This window comes from Pygoscelis adeliae, unplaced genomic scaffold (assembly GCF_000699105.1).
Source record: "Pygoscelis adeliae isolate BGI_AS28 unplaced genomic scaffold, ASM69910v1 Scaffold575, whole genome shotgun sequence".
Taxonomy (NCBI): Eukaryota; Metazoa; Chordata; class Aves; order Sphenisciformes; family Spheniscidae; genus Pygoscelis; species Pygoscelis adeliae.
The window spans coordinates 40,417-58,459 of record NW_008824821.1 but is presented as its reverse complement, the minus strand read 5'-3'; the positions used below and the strand labels follow the sequence as shown (position 1 = coordinate 58,459).

General features: G+C 55.1%; 2 protein-coding genes across 2 annotated transcripts in view; one reads left to right on the top strand and one right to left on the bottom strand.

Annotated features, from left to right (window-relative positions):
• The first annotated feature begins 449 nt into the window (after window positions 1-449).
• On the top strand, window positions 450-9,416 carry NCAPH (non-SMC condensin I complex, subunit H). The gene is made up of 15 exons (XM_009324273.1): window positions 450-497; window positions 1,542-1,680; window positions 2,231-2,349; window positions 2,685-2,874; window positions 3,458-3,549; window positions 3,724-3,929; window positions 4,404-4,552; window positions 5,096-5,202; window positions 6,204-6,326; window positions 6,657-6,764; window positions 7,454-7,621; window positions 7,947-8,063; window positions 8,310-8,395; window positions 8,724-8,799; window positions 9,272-9,416. Exons 1-15 carry the CDS (start codon window positions 450-452, stop codon window positions 9,329-9,331), a joined length of 1,788 nt encoding a protein of 595 aa, XP_009322548.1. The 3' UTR covers window positions 9,332-9,416.
• A 1,451-nt stretch (window positions 9,417-10,867) lies between these two features.
• Window positions 10,868-18,043, bottom strand: part of LOC103917167 (serine/threonine-protein kinase 10-like) — an 8,043-nt gene continuing 867 nt past the window's right edge. Inside the window, exons 2-19 of the mRNA XM_009324276.1 lie at window positions 17,587-17,751; window positions 17,406-17,454; window positions 17,038-17,187; window positions 16,855-16,927; window positions 16,363-16,459; window positions 16,224-16,324; window positions 15,791-15,872; window positions 15,595-15,705; window positions 13,957-15,501; window positions 13,373-13,503; window positions 12,673-12,796; window positions 12,322-12,501; window positions 12,089-12,218; window positions 11,854-11,978; window positions 11,583-11,768; window positions 11,400-11,459; window positions 11,119-11,232; window positions 10,868-10,975 (exon numbers count right to left, since the gene is read on the bottom strand). Of these exons, the coding sequence (XP_009322551.1) occupies window positions 10,868-10,975; window positions 11,119-11,232; window positions 11,400-11,459; window positions 11,583-11,768; window positions 11,854-11,978; window positions 12,089-12,218; window positions 12,322-12,501; window positions 12,673-12,796; window positions 13,373-13,503; window positions 13,957-15,501; window positions 15,595-15,705; window positions 15,791-15,872; window positions 16,224-16,324; window positions 16,363-16,459; window positions 16,855-16,927; window positions 17,038-17,187; window positions 17,406-17,454; window positions 17,587-17,751 (3,531 nt within the window). The remainder of the gene's footprint in view (window positions 10,976-11,118; window positions 11,233-11,399; window positions 11,460-11,582; window positions 11,769-11,853; window positions 11,979-12,088; window positions 12,219-12,321; window positions 12,502-12,672; window positions 12,797-13,372; window positions 13,504-13,956; window positions 15,502-15,594; window positions 15,706-15,790; window positions 15,873-16,223; window positions 16,325-16,362; window positions 16,460-16,854; window positions 16,928-17,037; window positions 17,188-17,405; window positions 17,455-17,586; window positions 17,752-18,043) is intronic.

The window sequence follows — 18,043 nt, the reverse complement described above, 5'->3', positions numbered from 1 at the left end:
CCGGCCCTCCCCCAGTGGACCAACGCTCAGATCTCGGACCACTACAGCACCTGCATCAAGCTCTCCACCGAGAACGTGAGTCGGCCGCCCCGGGGAGGGCTCCTGATCCCGGCCCCTTCTCACACCACCTCTGGTCTGGCAGTGGTTGCAAGGCCAGGGCGGGGGGGGGAGGATTTTAAACTCCTTGAGCCTTGGTCTTCCAAACCCCCTGAGCCACGTCCCTGATCCAAGCCACGGCCAGATCTGGGCCTCTGTTGCTGCCTTCCCGGCAGTGACAAAGTAGGACATGGCACGGACCGTATCCCCTCGGTCCTGCTGTAAATACCCCCGCGGGATGGGGGTTCAGACAGTTTTGACTGGTGTCATTTTCCAGGGGATCAGTGCAGAGCTGTGCTTTGTTTCAGAAAATCACCACGAAGAACGCCTTTGGCTTACACCTGATAGACTATATGACCGAGATCCTGAAACAGAAGGACTCTGAACTGACCAACTTCAAGGTGAGAGGAATCGCTGCCTGGTCACGGTGGTGCTTTGTCTCCAACTGGCATTTAGCCTAAGGTTTAGTCAATAACAAACCTCAAATAGTGCTGAAGGTAACTGAGCTGGTTACTTCCACTAAAAATATCTGGTAGAGGCAGCACAGTCGCTTTTTGCAGAAGCTTAGCATTGAATCCTTTTGTACCACAGAAATTAAAGGCTGAATTCTTTCAGTTATGGTCCTTCAAAAGGAGAGCTTGTTTAAAAGTAAGAGTTGTGAGGCTTCTGAGGTAAATACTGGGTGTTACAACCAGTAACAAAACAAAGCTGGAAAAGAAAGGAAGTTAGTGTGGCTAACTCCCGGACTAATTTTGATCCAGGATGGATCAGAATAAGAACTTGCCAGGGCAAAGACTTACCCACTATAATAGTTCACTGAGGCTAGGAGGAAGAACTGAATTATTGGATGAATGAACAAATGGCAGGGCTTTTGAACGTGGCCTCAAGGAACGGCTGAGCTAGCTGTGTTATGGTTGATGAAACTGAGGAAGGGATGGGAAACGGTGCACAGGTTTTCAGTGGGTGGTCCTTCACCTTCCAGGGGGATGTCTGTGATCGAAAAGGGCACTTGGCATCTCCTGCGCTTCACCTCTTTTGACTTCATAATTTGGGAAAATAGACTGGTATCAAGAGGATGACCCAAAAGAAGGCATGAAGGAGAGGTGGAGGAGAGAGATCTCTTGGCAGATGCAAATCTGCACCTTTCTGCTTCTTCCCATTGCTTAATCCTGGCAACTTCTTAAGTATTCTTCTGTGTGATCCCTTCCAAAAGACCTGATAAAGCAAACTACAGGTTCTGCCTGGGAAGACACATCTTGACCCCAGCTGTGCACCTAGGTCTCCAGTACGTTTCAGGATAAATCCTTTCCCAGTTGTTCACCATCTTGCTTTTAATGGAGAGCATTCAGAAATTCAGGTCTGCAGCTTGTCTTCTGTGTTTGCATCTTCTAGATGAGACTTTTCCCTTTCTAAGTAAAGGTTGCATCCTTTGTTCCTCCTGCCAGGTAGCAGCTGGCACGCTTGATGCCAGCGCGAAGATTTACGCCGTGCGCGTGGATGTGGTCCATGCAGATACCTACAGAGTTCTTGGAGGCTTGGGCAAGGACTTGACACCTATGAAAAAAGTGGACAGCCCAGAAGGAGGTGTGCCATTCACTCATTTTCTGTTAAGTTGTTCCTGTTCCAGCTGCGCGTGAGAGAAATGTCAGTGTACTTACATAGCACCTGTGAATTTCGAAGCGCTTTGTACATCTAGGAGCGTACCGCTAACTTCATTTTTCAAGGGCTGGGGTATCCCAGATTAGTTTGCCTGGGTGCTTGAGCAGGGAGGGTTGAGATGAGAACCCGAATCTGTTGCTCAATCCTGTATTCAGTGATTTGGCCTGTCAGATTTGAATGCAAACCAAAGGTGGCCTAATCTGAAACGTTAAAAATGAAGCGCCCCACCCTTTGCTGTCCTTTGCTTTGAAACGAAAACGTGCTGTTAAGATAAAACAGAGTCGATAAAAAGAAATGCAGCATCCAGCCAATAAAACATTGGTGGTTCATGCTAACAGATACCTAATTGGGTAACTTCATGCCCACTGGGTTTTTGTGTGTTTGTCATACAAACTGAAGTAAAAAGTTGTGCTATCCCTCCGCAGGGTATTTTAGCAAGCTTTCTAAGTGTGACTTGTTCTTCTTTTCCTTTTAGAATACAGTCCAGCTCCTGAGACTGTCAAGAGAGTTCAGACAAAGAAAAAGCACTCATTCAAAACCATCGAGCAGAACTTGAATAACATCAATGTGTCGGAGGCTAATCGCAGATGTGAGGTGGGTGGAGGGGGGCTGCTGTAGCAGCTGCGTTCTGGTGGAGGAAAGGAGATGTCGCCTCATCTTTCGCATTTCTATTGTTTTCCTTATGTGCATTCCTCTCTCGGGCTCTAACATTCACATGCCCGTCTGTGAATTCTGCTATTATAGCAAGATTGTTCCTAGTCACGTATATTCCTCCTGTGTGACACAGCTGGGAGAGCTCTCTCCTCACTGAAAAAGATGTGTGGGTCTTCTCCCTTCGGATCTGTACTTCAGAGTCTCCTGCAGAGTCCTGCTTCACCCCCTCCATCTGCACCATTCCTTGATCTCTCTGCTTCATTCCATACCTGTAGGTTGATCCCATGTTCCAGAAAACAGCCGCGTCTTTTGATGAATGCAGCACAGCTGGCATTTTCCTCACCGGGCTGCATACCCAAAGCTGCCACAGTGAGCTCCTCTTTGACTCGAAGATCATCCCTCTCCCTTCTTCAGAGACGCTCACGCTGCCAAACTCTCATCCTGTGAAAGTGATAGATTTAAAGCGTGAGTGCTGGTAACCGCAAAGCAAAGGGGCCCATCCAGACCTTTCGATCCTTTTCATCTCCCAAGCGTGCTCGTTTTAGTCTCAGCCAGCTTGACTTGTGCTTTTGTTCTCTGCTTGGCTACCCTGTGGCCCCATTGCTCTGATCCTGATCAAGTTGAGACTGGTTGCTGGAAAAACAGGACTTTTGTAGGTTTTAGATCACTATGTGTAGCTTAACCCCTGGCAGATCTGTCACACAGCATGTATACATGGTCTGGGCTGTGCAGCAGTTGAGACTACTGTGCTCCAGGTTAAGGACTGACCTTCTTAGAGTGTTTTGAGCCTGTACATACTACCAAACCTCGCTGCTCTGATAAGATTCTCAGCATTATGCCCACCCTCGAGTTAGGGTAGCAATTGAACTCTCCCTTTCTGCTGAGAAATGAGCCCGACTGCTTTTACAGTGAGCCCTGCGCTGCCCTACATGCAAGAAGGGCTGCCTACATACGTGGCTTTAAGAATGATATAATGCCTGCACTTATTTTAGGTGCTGGTTGTTTCATCCTATATCTAATCTCTCCCCCTTGCTCTCCTTGTCTTTAGCCCTGCTAGCGCAGTGCGTTGAAAAACGCCCCATCTGCTCTTCGCTGGCTGGTTTCCAGTTTACAGAGTGGGATGCTGAATCCCACGATGAGGTACGTTTGTTAGCTCTGTGCCAGGTGGGATACTTGAGCCGGGTGGGATACTCGAGCTGTATTCTGCGCTCGCCTCCAAAGCGATCTCCGAGATACACAGGGCAGTGGGATGTTGCGCTTGCAGGGCCGCTGATATCCTGCAATTTTTTCCCTGAGCGCTTTCTTCTCCCACAGTCGGTGTCAGCCCTGTTGGATAAATTTAAGAAGAGCGACCAAGTGTTCGATATCAATGCGAAGATAGATAGCAATGTGGAAGACTACGTTGCCACCCTGCCAGATGACGACTTCAATTCTGACTCCCCCAGGAGTACAGTAGCGGACAAGATTGGGGAATTCACAGAAAACCTCCACGCCTTTGGAACAGTCCACAAGAGCAAGACGTAAGCAGTCGCTGAAAATCTATAGCTGTGCTTTGATAGCAAGCAACAACTTCTGGCAGCTCTCTGGGGAATCTTTAATTTACTGTGTACACGTTTCCCATCTGGCTATAGCTTGCTTTCTGCCCAAGTTTCGGGTACGTCCAGGAATGCATTACAGTAATATCTCTACCCTCCAAGAGGACCTTTTCGTATGGTCACGTTTCCCCAGAGTGATTGCTTATCTGCTTGCTCTGCTGCCCCGTTTCCAGCCCGCCCTTTGGCAAATTCACCTCTGTTTTTGCAGCAGCCTCACAGATTCCAGACAGTGAACACACACGGTACCGTTCACTGAGTAAAGAGCGGGAGTCCTGCACACACGCCAGCAGAGGAAGCGGGTGATGCCTGGACAGAGCTGATCGGGATATTAAATGCACGCTCGGGCCTGGTGTGTGCCAAAGGAATGATTTCACTGAGCAGCATGTGTGCTCTTTCCAGAACTGATGCGGTTCCTTTTGGAGAGGGAGACATCGGGACAATATGCCTTCATCTCTCCATGAAACCAGGGGAATACTCCTACTTCAGTCCCCGAACTCTGTCAATGTGGGCTGGCCCAGAGCACTGGCGTTTCAAACCTCGACACAAATGTACGTATTTAGAGACAGCGGCTCATATGCTACAGATGAGCTGCTGCCAGGTCCTGCTTACCTTTGGAGATGGGTGGCACCTGAGTCATAAAGTAGGGACAGTAAAGAAGGGGACAAGCCTGCATGGCTCTTCTATAGCCAGATGGGAAGCAGTACTGAGTTCAGACACAAGGAAGGCTCTCAGTCACGTGTGGATCCTGTGGTGTCTAACGCATTCTCTGTTGCTTGGGTTTGTTAATGATGCTCAAAGCTGAGGGGGTGTCTCTCACCACAGCGATAGGAGATACTAGCACTAATACAGCTCCTGCTGTTGCTTCCCACCTTCTGAATAAAAACTGAAGATTAAATTACACTTTCTGTTTCTATAAAAAGATACTGATCCCTTTAAAACATGAAGCCGAGAACAACACCTGTTGCTTTCCCCTAACAAAGGGAAAAGTCCTTGTAAGTGGCCTTTCTATGTAGAGCAGATGCCGAAGTTAGGAGTGAGCTTGTTGTCCTTACTCTGTCACAAAGCACTGACAGTTTCCTTCCTTTCTGCAGCAGATGCTGACTCTGAAAAAGAGACCAAGAAAAGGAGTGCAAAGAAGGCGTTTGAAATTAACTTTGATGAGGATGTTGACTTTGAGGCGTATTTCCGTAAGACCAAGGTATGTGCTGAGCTTCTGCCTCTTTCTGCTCTCTCTTTTGCCATACCAGTGCGGCTTGGAACTGTCGTCTGCAAATGGCTCATCTCATGCTCCTGTGAAACTGGGTCTGTAAACCCAACATCGTGTACGTTCCTCGATGCGGGGTCTTCTGACCCCAGGTCACGTTACAGGTAGAGATTTTTACCAGCCTTGGGGTGGAGAATGGGGCTGTGTCGTGGTTTAACTCCAGCCGGCAGCTAAGCACCGCACAGCCGCTTGCTCACCCTTCCCCCCCGCCCCGGTGGGATGGGGGAGAGAATCAGAAAAAAAAAAAGTAAAACCCATGGATTGAGATAAAGACACTTTAAGGGGACAGCAAAAGAAGAGACGATAATAATAACAACGATAAAAGAATACACAAAGCAAGTGATGCACAATGCAATTGCTCACCACCCGCTGACTGATGCCCAACCCGTCCCCAAGCAGCGATTGCCACTCCCCGGCCAACTCCCCCCCAGTTTATGTACTGAGCATGATGTCCCATGGTATGGAACAGCCCTTTGGCCAGTTTGGGTCAGCTGTCCTGGCTGTGCTCCCTCCCAGCTTCTTGAGCACCTGGCAGAGCACGGGAAGCTGAAAAGTCCTTGACTTAGTGTAAGCACTGCTTAGCAACAACTAAACCATCAGTGTGTCATCAACGTTATTCTCATACTAAATCCACACAGCACTATACCAGCTACTAGGAAGAAAATTAACTCTATCCCAGCCGAAACCAGGACGGGCTGGATTCTTCCTGGCTTATACCGTCAGTCAAAGAGACCCTGCGGGTCCAGCTGCGTGTCCCAGGATGCTGTGCAGAAGCCACTGGGTGCACTGACTGGACCAGTGTGGAATTCCTCTTTGGAGGCATCTCAGAACTTGCCCCCTTTCAGATGAAGACCTCTGTTCAAAGCACTTATTTGTGCATTGATCTTCCAAGTAGTGGATAGCTCATGGGTAACGGTACATATTACCTTCCCCAGGCATCTGTAACTCTAGCCAAATCCATTCTGGAAAGCCAGAATGTGAAGAGCACCACGCTTCCCACAGACTTCAACTATGACCCTAACAACATTCTCCAGCTGTTCATCAAACCAGCTGTTAAGGTAAGAGTCTTCTCTAAAAGCCTATCGGCAACAATTCCATGCACAAAACCACTCTTTACCAAATGCTTGAAGTGCTTCAGGGTGCTCCTCGGGGCTGGAGACGGGCCAGCATGTCTCTCACTGAGCTGACCTACTTGTGGATGCTGAAGCGGCTGTGCTTAGCTGTTGTGCTTTACAAGGGGCTCGCTAGAGAGCTGGTATGTGAGGAGGAGGAGGAGGAAGAGCCAGCAGGCTGGGAAAAGGGGAGGTGATGAAGGAACAAGGTGCAGGCATTGCTTGGGGAAGTATTTAGAGTTTTTCCCTTCCTGACCCCTGGTTTTGTCTCTGTAGCTCTGCAGGACATCTGAGAGGGACAGCTCATTGGATCACGAAGATGAGATCGGCGAGTATGATTACAACAACCCCAATGACACCTCCAATTTCTGCCCTGCGTTGCAGGTAACTGGAACAAGATTTCTTTCTGTTGCCTATGTTTGATATATGATGGGAATAATTTAGGAAGAATCTGTGTCCAGAATTAATTACTAGTGAAAAAGAATTGGAGCTGCAGATTATGGCAGAGCCGCAGGAGTCTCTATGCACAGCCCTGTCCCCTCACTCTAGCAGCATCAACTAAACTCTCTGCCTTTGGTGTTTGCCAGTGAGTTTGCTGCAGAATCTCCATGCCAGCCTTTTCCATACCCCTGTGCCCTAAAGTAGGAGTAAATGCCATTGCTCACCTCTGCAGTCATCTCTACACAGTGAGATTTGCTCCCGGCTGTTTCAAGCTCCCGTTGAAGTAGATTTCTTCTAAAGCTTCAGCTTTCTACCAAGCCAGTGCTGCCTCCTGAGTGTGTTCGTGACAAGTCTCGCCTGGTCCCACACTGGCAGGAGAACCCTTGTCTCTCTTATCTTTCCATGTAGAACATTCTTTTGGTGTTCTGTGCTCTAGATCTCCCTTGGGTTTAGCCTTAGCCCAGCCTACGCGCCATGGGGAGAGGCTGAATACGAACATGTTCCATGGGGAAGGTGGGCAGGTATCGCCACCCTCCTGAGAGGCGGGTGCTCTTGTTATCTCAGTGCAGGACATCTCTGGCTCTTCAAAGGTGTCTCTGGGTGCCCTCACTGCTGTGTCTCTTCTTGATCAGGCTGCAGACAGCGATGATGATAATGACCCCATTCAATTCACGGGCCAGATGGGGGAGTTCAACCTTACCACCCACCCTGAGGGTCAAGACGCTGAGCTCGACAGGGTTTTCGGCGATGGCGATATCACGGTGTACGGAGAGCTGAACCTCATTGCTGAGCCCCAGAAGGTAAGGACTTGTGTTGTCGCCAAGCTGTGAACTGCTCACTGGGTGGGTCTGGAGCAAAGGCACTCAACACCTCAGGTGGTTAGAAGTCCTGAGACAGCGGTTTCCCTGGTGCAGGATCTCCTGGGTTTGCTGCTGGACACTTTATTCCCAGATGAACCCTTGTGTAAGAGAAGGGAATTAAAAATCAAAGGTTTAGTAGTAAGATAGCATTCACCGTTGTTCCCAAGGAGAGCCATGGTTTGATTGTTCCTGTGGTCCTGGTTGAGGATAGTGCTGCTGCTCCTGCTCAGTTGCTCTCAGCTAACCCTAGACTTCTTTTCCTCAGGTCAATAAGATAGAAATTCAGTATGCAAAGACAGCCAAGAAAATGGACATGAAGATGTTGAAGAAAAACATGTGGGATCTCTTGACTGAGGGACAGAAGAAAGAAACAGTGGCAGAGGTGAGGGCAGGGGGAGCCAGATACCTCAATAGGCCCGAGGATAAGAGAATGCCCTGCAGGTAACTGTGCTTAACTCCTGCAGAGACAGTCTCGGGCAGGTTTAGCAGCAAGTCCTTTCTAGTAGTCTTGCTCCCATGGGATGGTTGGTAAGGACGGACCGAGTGTAACTTGTTTTTCCTCTGAATGCAAGGCTGAGTACTGGGGAGCAAAATCTGTCTCAGCAGTGTCTGTCTTGTTGCTAAATAGGTGGAAGATGCAGAGAAAGAGAAGGACATATCAGCGGTAGTGGGCGAGAAGGTCTTCAGCAGCATCACAAAGGAACTGCTTCACAGGTAGAGAGGCCCTAAAACAGGTTGGACTGAAGATGGGGACAGACTTCAGCTGAGCTTGGGCAAACGCTGACCTCTCCTGTGTCTGTTACAACCTGCTAACTGAACCCTGATGGGGAAAAAAGAAATCTCTTGCTCTCTGGGTTTGCCTGGGGGAGCTACGGGTTGCATTCAGCTTGGCAAATTCTTTGCTAGTGGGAGGGGAAAGATAGAGAAAACCAGATCCCAGGGGAGGAGCTGATCTTTGGTGACCTGGTCCTTGCAGGCATGCTCCATCCATCGGGTTTCAGTAGGCTCTGGCCATCCTAACCTCCTCCCTTCTCTTTTGTAGGCTGCCTTCCGTGATGGCTAACAATCTGTCTGTCCCGTTAGCCTTCGCCTGCCTCTTGCATTTGGCAAATGAGAAGGTAAGCGCAGCGTGCACACAGGAGACGTGGTAGGAGCAGCGGGTGAAACACGCGGTGAAAAGCACCGGGAGCAGGGCCATTTTCTTGCTACATCAGGGCGGCTCAACTTAAGTCCCTGTTTCATGCTTATAGTGAACATAAATCAGGCTGATGTGCTGGGAACGACAGCCCATGGTTAAGCACCTGTGGCATTTCCAGCCTAACTGCTGTCTGTCCTTTCTTGTCCTTGGGTCTGGCTGCAGAGGGGTGAGCACTTTGTTGCTCAGCGTTGTTCTAAGCATTGTAAGCGTTTCAGACCCCAAAGCAACAGCCGATGGGAAGCCTTGGTCTTGCATGTGCTGATGGTGACAGAAGGGGCTGGGGTTGTTCCGAACCTTCCTCGTGTGGTTGGGTTTTTTTTTATGCCAGGCCTTCAGACTTGGAGGGGAAGAGTCTGGCTTTGTGGAACTCAGCTTTTCTTTTCTATTCCCAGAATCTGAAGCTGGAGGGCACGGAGGACCTGTCTGATGTCCTAGTGAAACAAGGCAACTGAGCCCTGTGCGGAGCAGACCACCGGGGCTGACCCACAGGACAGAGCTCAGCTTCCCAGCTGACCGGTGCTCGCTCTGGACTATCTCATCAGTGGCAGATTTTTCTCCTCCCAGCACCATTGCTGGGAAATCTCACTGGTTTCTGCGCCTCAGGAAGACTTTTAAATCAAGGATGTCCTACCTAAACATAGGACCTACACAGATGGACAGTTGCAGCTCAGCCTGCCTGGCTCCTGCCATCTTCGATCCATCAGCTCTTTTCTGGGTCTGGATAGCGGAGTTCCTCCATGTCACTGTGAACCGCCAGTGCCTGCTAGCAAAAGGCTCCTCTGTCTGTAATTCCCAGTACGTGGACTGACTGTTACTCACGTCTCCAGTTCCTCCTGTAGTCCTGTTCATCCCCTAAAATGATTTACCTTTTATACTGAGCTTAAAGATAATAAATTGCTACAGACTTTGTAGATGGGCCTTTGAGGCGGGGAAGAAGGAGTCTCCAAAACAGGAGAGAGGTTAAAATAACACAGGGATGGTCGGGAGCAGCAAGAGCAGGGCTGCTCCTTAAAGAAAGGCGAGCCCAGGAACCATGGGGGGGGCATCGCATGGCTGGAGCATCACCAGCCAGGACCCAGTCCTCCGGTACCTGAATGACATGAGCAGGACCAACCCAGAGATGGTGGCCAGCTTCAACCAAGAGTTGAGATCACCAGGCAAGTTCATGGTGCTGAAGCAGGTCCAAGATCGAGCCAGGAAGTCGGTCTGCGGGTCAGGATTGGGTCTGACATGATGAGGCAGGGACACCAGCACTCCCAATGCAGCTCAGGCAGGGACTGAAGCCCTTGAGCTGAGCTTTAATAGAGCTCCTGGGCCACAGGTGTGGATCAAGGCCCCTGGTGAGGCTCGTCAAGGCCATTAGGGCTTATTGGTGCCCTCAGGGCCCTGACAAGGTGGGTGGAGAACAGCTCTGTGCAGGGTGGTGAAGCCTGGACCTGGCTCCAGTGCTGGCCCTGTGCTGTCAACTCTGTCCCCGAGGGCACCCCTGGGGCAGAGGCTGGGCACGGGATCCCCCTCCCTGAGAGCTGGCCTGAGGGGGCAGTTTGGGGGCACAGGACACACTGGTGGGGTGCAAGATGAGAATTTTTAAGTAAAATAGTCACAAACGGGGGCTTTCTTCAAGAAAGGATGTATTTCCTTGAGTTGCAATTCAGCTGAGGGGAGATCCGCATGGGAAGCTCCAGCAACCCACCTGTATCCACAGCTTCGAGACCAGTAGGGGAGGCTTCCCCGAGGGGCTTCTGGGGCGATTCGGGGTGCCTGCTTCACCCCAGCACAGCAAGGGTGGGTTTGAACACACCCACGCCTGCCACCCCCGGGATCCGTACCATGTCCTGCCAGGCTGCTGGCCCCGGGGCTCAGCATCCCCAGAGCAGCTGGCCCTCTTGTTGCTTTGAGATCCTTCAGTCCCATCTCCCAGAAGAGCCGTGGGACCGGTCCCCAGGCAGCTGCCTGCCTCTCACTCCCCAGTAATCTGCGGCGTAGTGTCAGGAGGGGAGGTGGAAGAAGCGGGTGATCCTGTTGCTGCCGTGGGCACCGTGCAGCCCTCCTCGCCGCTGCACCGGCGGCAAGCTCCCCAGTTCCTCCTCCAGCATCTGGAGAAGAAAAGCAGCGCTGCCATGTCCCGTGCCCATGCCCCGTGTCGTAGGGGCTTGCAGCGGGGAGAGCAGCCCTCCATCGCATCCCATGAGCTGGGCCAAGACGGGGAGGAGATGCTTTGGGCTGCAGGACCGCTCACCTCCTTGCGGGCGGCCAGCCGTTGCTTCCACTCGCTGAGCTCCATGGCGTGCTCCTGGTCCAGCCGCCCCAGCTGCCTCCTCTCCTGCTCTGCCAAGAGGTGCATCTTCTCGCTCTGGGAGAGGGGAGGTGGAAATGGGAAGGAAGGTGCTCGAGGAGAGGTAGCAGGGATGTGGGAAGCCCCGGGGTGGACGGGTTTGCAGTGGTCCCCGGTACCTGCATCTGCTCCAGCTCTGTCAGGCTCTCAGCCTGCTGCTGCTGCAGCTGCTGCAGCTGCTGCGCCTGCTGCTCCTGCTGCTGCTGCGCCTCTGCTCGCTGCCGCCTCTCCTCTTGCTGCATGAACTGTGGTGGGGGACAGCCCGTGTCACCCTCCCCTTCCCCAAAAGCCATTGCTTACAGCTTTTCGGAGACTTCCCCCAAACTTTGTGCTGGGGAACCTTGTTGGCCCCGAACAGGTCCTTGTACCTGCTTGGCCCTCTCCCTCTGCTTGGCCCCATTAGCCTCCTGGATCTTCAGGTTGTCCTTGAAGACGGCCAGGCGGATTTTGGCATCGCAGCGCTGGCTTTTCAGCAGCTGAGCCCGCTCTTGTGCCTGCTGGCTCCTCAGATCCTCCACCAAGAGCTGGTGGAAGCGGTTCATCCTCTCTGTCTCCTGGGAAAGGGGCAGGAGGATGAGCCAGGAGAGGGGTTGGGAGCCCGCAGGGCTGGGAGGGCATCGCCGGCGGTTCCCACCTCACCTTCTCATGGCGCTTGCGGAGCTGCTGCCTCTGCAACGCGTGCTGCTCCTTCACCTGCTGCCTGAAGAGCTGGTACTTCTCCTGCAGGTGCCCTTGCTCCATGCTCCACACCACTGACTCGCGGGCTGCCGGGCAAGACCACAGCACCATGACCACCTCCAAAAAACCCCAGCCAGACCCCCTGCTCCCCTCCCCAAGAACCTTCCATCCTCATCCTCCTCCCAGCCCAGTGCACCTCTCCTGAGGCTATGGATCTTGCTGATGCACTCCCAGTCGATGGACGTCATCTTCTTCTTGTGCTCCTGGACGACCCTCTGCAGGGCTGTGTTGAGTTCCTCCTGCTGCTGCTGCAGGAACCGCTGCTCCTGCGGTGAGCAACGGAGGGGCTTGGTCCCAGCACCCAGGGGAGATGGTTCCCAGGCTCCTGGTGGCACGGCCGGGGGAGCCAGCGCTACCCCAGACCCTCACCTCTCTCCCATTGCCCTTCAGCTCTTGCATCCTCCTCCCACAGTCCTTCTCCTGGAGAGACTTGAGGCGCTTGGCCTCATCTCGCAGCCTCGTCGTGTACTCAAGCTCCTGCCGCTCCTTCAGCTGCCGGTAGCGCCGCTCTGAGCTCTCCACCTCCCGGTCATAAAACTCCTTCTTGCTCTGCCATGCAGATGTGGTTAATGGGGCTGAAGAAGTGGCCAGAAAAAGCGGCCACCGAAGCAACCAAACCCCCCCCAGACCCTGGCATCTCCCACAGTGGGACCCCAGCACCCCCTTGCACGTCTCCCTCTCTGACCATATCATGGCACCAAGGGACGATGGTCCGGTTACCGTCATCTCCTGCTCGATGTGACGAAACATCTGCTCCCGCTGCTGGTGAAACTTCTGCTCCAGCTGGTTCTGAGCTCGCTGCTCTTCCTTCTGCAGCACTCGCAGCTCACGGAGCTCCTGGCGCCTAAAGGTTTGGGGAATTGGGGTGAGAGGGGGCCCAAAGGTGGCCCTGGAGGCACCTCTCTCTCCCAGGATGCCTGACTTGTAGGTGGCTAAAGGAAGGGAGAAGCTCAGCCCTGGTGCAACACCACAGAGAAGACTTTCTCCAGCAAGAAGGAAGACGGGACGCCCATTGGGTCCATGGTGGCCACGCTCCCAAGCTCAGCTGATGTTGCTGCCCCTCCATCTTCCCCTTCATCCTTTCCTACTCTCCTTGGGTGACGTGAGAGCTTATGGGAGATCTTCCCCTCTTCTTTACTTAAGCTGGCTGCTGGACACACCAGATATGGGGCTGGGCAACATTTTGGCTCCTCGTGTGCCCCTACGGCACAGCCTTGAGGATGGAGGGAAGGGCTTGCTCATGCTAGTAGACCCCGGCCAGGGAGGCAGAAGGGTTTTCCAAGCCTGGAGGTCAAGCACTTGTGCTTTGCAGAGCCCCATAGACCCATCCTCCCTCCCGCACCCTCTCTCCTTTGCCCCTGGTCCTCCTTGTCCAGAAACAGATGGGAGGTGTCTGGTGGCCACTACCAGCATCACTCACCGAGCCGAGCGCACCATCACATCCCTTGCCCCGGCCTTGCCGACGGTCCTGGCGGTCGTCACGCTCACCTCCTCCCCATCCACCACAAACCTCCGGGTTTTCTTGACCGTCCTTTGGAGCGAGGCAGGTTCCTGCGACCGAGAGCAATGGTTTGAGCTCAGGCGGCCCAAAACTACATAGACCCAACAGGGGAGCCCATGCAAGGGGCGGGGGGGGGCAGCTTCACGTGACCATGTTACCTGCAAGCTTCTCACCTGCTGGGCTTCCCCAGCAGAGGGGAAAGGCTGCGCTGCTGCAGGGAGGGCACTTGGACCTCGTACATCCACAGGATCTTCCACAGGGGATGGCTCCTCTCCTTGCTTTGACGTGAGGGATGGATCCGGTGCGTTCCCTGCTTCCCACGCTGCCCGCGCGTGGGAAGAAGTGCGGACAAGGGCAGCATCAAAGCTCATGGTCTTTCTGGCCTTTGGATGTCCAACAAGGGCCTCCTGGGGCTCTGGCACTGCTCCGTGACCCTCCAAGCCACCCATCTCCTCTCCAGATCCATCCCTTGATGGCCCTTCAGGAGCTGGAGCAACCTGTACCCCATCTTCTCCAAGCTCTCCATCATTTCCATCTTGTCCTTTCCAGCCATTCCCGTGAGCAGCTCCTGGCTGGTTGTCTCTGGGGCTGTTTTCTGCTTTCTCTTCTGTTTCTTCTTCAGCAGGCCCCGGGATCTCCACGAGGGATGAATCCTCTGCTGGATTTTGAGCCTCCTCACTTGCAGATCCCTCTCCTGCACATGCTGCAGAGGCTGCCTCCGGTTCCTCTTCTGCCAGCATCACTTTCCCCGGGCTAGCTGCATCTCCCGCTGGTTTACGGTCTCCAGTCAAACACCCATTTACAACATCCTCTTCCAATTTCACTTCTGCTGGCATCAGGGCTTCCTCGGGAAAAGTTTCCACCCCAGTTTCAGTGTTGTCTGTGGCTTCCTCCTCATTCTTCCCCACCTCCCGCTCAACCAGGTCCAGGGGGTCAGCGGTGGGCTCACACACGGCTGAGTTTCTCTCCGCATTGTTCCTCTCTCCGGCCTCTCCCAGACCAGCCAGAGGCTCCTGCCACCCCTCGAGAACATCTGACCCCACCACTACCTCCTCTGTCACAGTGGGCATCAGTGATTCTTCACCCCGTGACACCCTCTCCTCCACCAGCTCAGTCTCCCCAGGCTCTCCAGCACCCTCAGATCCCATGGGTGCCCTCCCTGCTCCATCGCCATCCTTCCCAAGGCCATCTTCATCCCCAGTGGAGCCAGCCTCAACCTTCAGGTCTAGCAACGACCGAGTAACCCGGTGCTGATGCTCTGCCAGCGACTTGAAGCTCTGGGTTTTGGCCCCCGTGGTCCACAGGTCCAGGGCTGCCACCAGCTGCCCCACGGCCAAACCTCTGAGCCAGTCCCCGTCCGTGGGTGCAGGCAGGGTCAGCGAGTTACAAGTAGGGTCTCTGCTTGACTCCTTTTTTGTATCACTTTTGGGGGTCAAAACGGGGCTCAGGTGTGCTGCAAGCCATCCCTCCACGGGCATTTCAGCCACCAGTGATGCGTCGGCACATTGGCTTTCCTCCTGGGGCTCTGCCTTGGGTCCAACCTGCTCTGCCTTCAGCTCTTGCAGTTCAGCAAGGTCTCCTGCCCGCTGTGGCCCCGAGGGGAGCTCGGCCACGTTGCAGGGGGTCCCCAGGGGGCTGGTCTCCTCCTCTCGACACCCTTGAACTTCTCCTGCCTCTGCCGGGGCTGATGTCCCTTGAGGAACATCCAGCGCCATAATCTCCAGCCCGCTCGGCTCTGCCCCGTGCTGCTCCTTAGCTGTTTCTCGGGACTTCATCCCTCCAAAAAATGACCTGCGCCGCATCAGCTTCAGAAACTCAGACGGCCTCTTTGCAGGGAGCCTCACGGAGCCCACGGGCTCGGGCGAGGACCTCCTCCTCATTTGCTTCAAGAAGTCGGACGCTCTCTTGGTCCTGGGCTCTGCCACCGCCCAGACGTCGGATGGGATGCCCGGCTCCTCGCCGACTCTCCCCACTGTGTCCTGGGGCTGATGCTCCAGGGAACCCCCTGGTGTCGGGGAGCAGGGGGACTCTCCATGCTCCTGTCCAGGCTGTGGGGTGGACAACAGGGGAGAGGTGAGGCTCAACGAGCTCGTGGAGAGGTTGGAGGGAATCTTGCACCCCACCAGCCGCTACTCACGCACCAAGGGGACCGGACCTTCCTCCTCATCCTCTTCCTCCAGCACATCAGCCCGGGCTTCGGCCACCAGCCAACGGAGCGGCCGCTTGTCAGAGGTGCCCGCCACGAAGGGGTGCTGGGTGGGAGCAAGGAAGGTGAGCGGGGCCAGCACTGGAGATGGGTCCCACCACCCCGAGCAGGTGGCGATGGGTGCTACCCACCTGCAGGAGCTGGCTGGCCGACCACCGCGCCTCAGGGCTCTTCTCCAAGGATTTCCTCAGGAAGTCTTTGAAGTCTTCAGACCTGCGGGATGGTCCCTGTGAGCACCGGGCCAGAAGCTCCCTGTCACCCCCACTGTGGACCCCGCAGAGCTTGGGGTGATGCTAGGGACGCTCAGGCTCTGCCAGCACCTTGGCAGGAGGTCCCCACCCTGGTGCTGCCCACCGGTGTCGCCTTCTGTGGGCAAAGGCGGTGTGATGGGAAACCTCGGTGCCACCTCTGGAGCTGGGCTTGGAGGAACCACGACCAGCATCGCTTATGGTCCAAGAGCCCATCCCAGCTGCCGGGATATGGCTTCGAGCAGGACTGCCCCATAAGGACAACTTCTCCCACCGTCACCGGTGTTGGGGGTGACATCTCCGCACGGGGACTCACCACCTCTTGGGATGACGCAAAGTGGGCGGCTGGGACTTGGCGATCTTCAGCAGCACCCGGAGGGGGTTCAGCTCGTGGTAGGGGGGCTCCATCTCGGCCATCTCGGGTGCAGCGCGTGGGAGGTGGGCTCCATCGCGGCCATCTCGATCAGCGTGATGCCCAGTGACCAGATGTCAGCCTTGTAGCCATACGGGCTCTCCTTGGATGTCTCACACTGCACCACCTCTGGGGCCATCCTGCGCGTGGGAGAGAGGGGAAAAGGTCCAGCCTGCCCTGGGCTGGGGGCTGGTATCTCCCCCTGAAACCAAACCCAGGTGCCATCCCCTCCAGAGGCAACCCTACAGGCAGAAGAGGTGAGATTCAACCCCAACTCCTCCAACGCTACCGCAGGAGGGCTTGCACCCACCAGCACCCCGTCTGTCCTCTCCATACATAGTCTCATGCTACTGAGAAGCCCACCCTGGAGCCGGTGTTGGCTGGAGGAGGAAAGATCTGGTTTCTTGAGATGCTCCTGGTGTCGAGGAGCCGGTTGCGAGCATCCGCAAGAGGAGCGGGACACCTGGGCTCCCCCAGCCCGCCTGCCTGCACTCCCAAATCCCACCATCCCCAGGGATTTCTTCCCCCCACCTACCAGTACGGGGTGCCGATGAAGGACACCCGGCGCTGGACGGTGCTGGAGTTTTTGGCCGAGACGCCAAAATCGGCTGCAGAGCAGAAAGCGGCTGTTAGAGAGGATCCCTGGGGCACAGCACCCCTGGGACTTCACTCCTGGCCTCCCTCCGCCCCACGGGGCCCCGACTCCCCTGGGACTCACCCAGCTTGACGTCCCCGTCGAGGGTGAGCAGGACATTGCCAGCCTTCACGTCCCTGTGGATGATCTTGCAGCCGTGCAGGTACTGCAGCGCCAGCAGCAGCTGCTTGCAAGCCGCTCGGATCTGCTCCTCCGTCAACCCTTTCTCCAGCTCTGCCGGCAGCGCAAACGAACCCCGCCGCTAACAATGCCTCCCGCCCAGCACCCCCCGCAAAGCCGGGGGTACCTGGAGGAAGATGCACCCCAACCCATCCTCCCTCCTGGAGATGCCGCACAAGCCCAGGACTCCCTCCCACGCCGTGAAATTTGGCAATCCCATCCCAAACCCTCCGACGGCCGTGCGCCAGCCAGAAAAAAAATCATTTCTTTACCTAAAATCGCTGCATCCACGGCCCCTCCGGGACAAAACTCCACCAGGATCTGCAGGGAGAGGTTTCCCACCCTGGTCTGCAATCATGTCCCCTCCAGACCGAGTCCCCCCCCAGCTCTGAGATGCCGGTGGGACCCCGGTTTGTGGCCAGGGTGGGGGCACCAGCACCCTCCGCAGCTCACCCAGAGCCGCCCGTTCCAGTAGAGCGCATCCAGCAGCTTGGTGATATTGGGGTGGTCGCAGCAAGCCAAGATCTCGATCTCCACCACATAGTCCTCCAGCTCCTCCTCGCTCGGGGTTTCGATCACCTTGGCAGCCGCCAACGCCCCTGTCGCCTTGTTCTGCGCCTGGGGGAGAGGCTGCGCGGGGGCTCGTGGGGCACGAAAGGAGCAGCCCCGTGGTTTTCGGCGAGGGGGGAGCTCGGACCCGTCGCATCCCTCCCCAGGTGCTCGGTGCCGCCGAGCCAAATGCCGAGGGCAGACACGGGGACCTCACTGTCACCAGAGCCAGGAAGGAGAGGGATGTACGGCCGCCCCGCGCACGGGGCTGATGCGCAGGTGGCCCCGGTGTGGCCGTGCCACCCTGTGCGTGGGTCCCGGAGCGTCCCGCTGTATCCGAAAACACGCTGCGGAGGTCCCA

Bases quoted from the DNA above. Each gene is read 5' to 3' on its own strand.
- NCAPH (XM_009324273.1), top strand. From the start codon at position 450: ATGACCGAGATCCTGAAACAGAAGGACTCTGAACTGACCAACTTCAAG. The intron at 3,930-4,403 runs GTAAGCAGTCGC...TGCTCTTTCCAG, and splicing joins ACAGTCCACAAGAGCAAGAC to AACTGATGCGGTTCCTTTTG. The intron at 4,553-5,095 runs GTACGTATTTAG...TCCTTTCTGCAG, and splicing joins TTTCAAACCTCGACACAAAT to CAGATGCTGACTCTGAAAAA.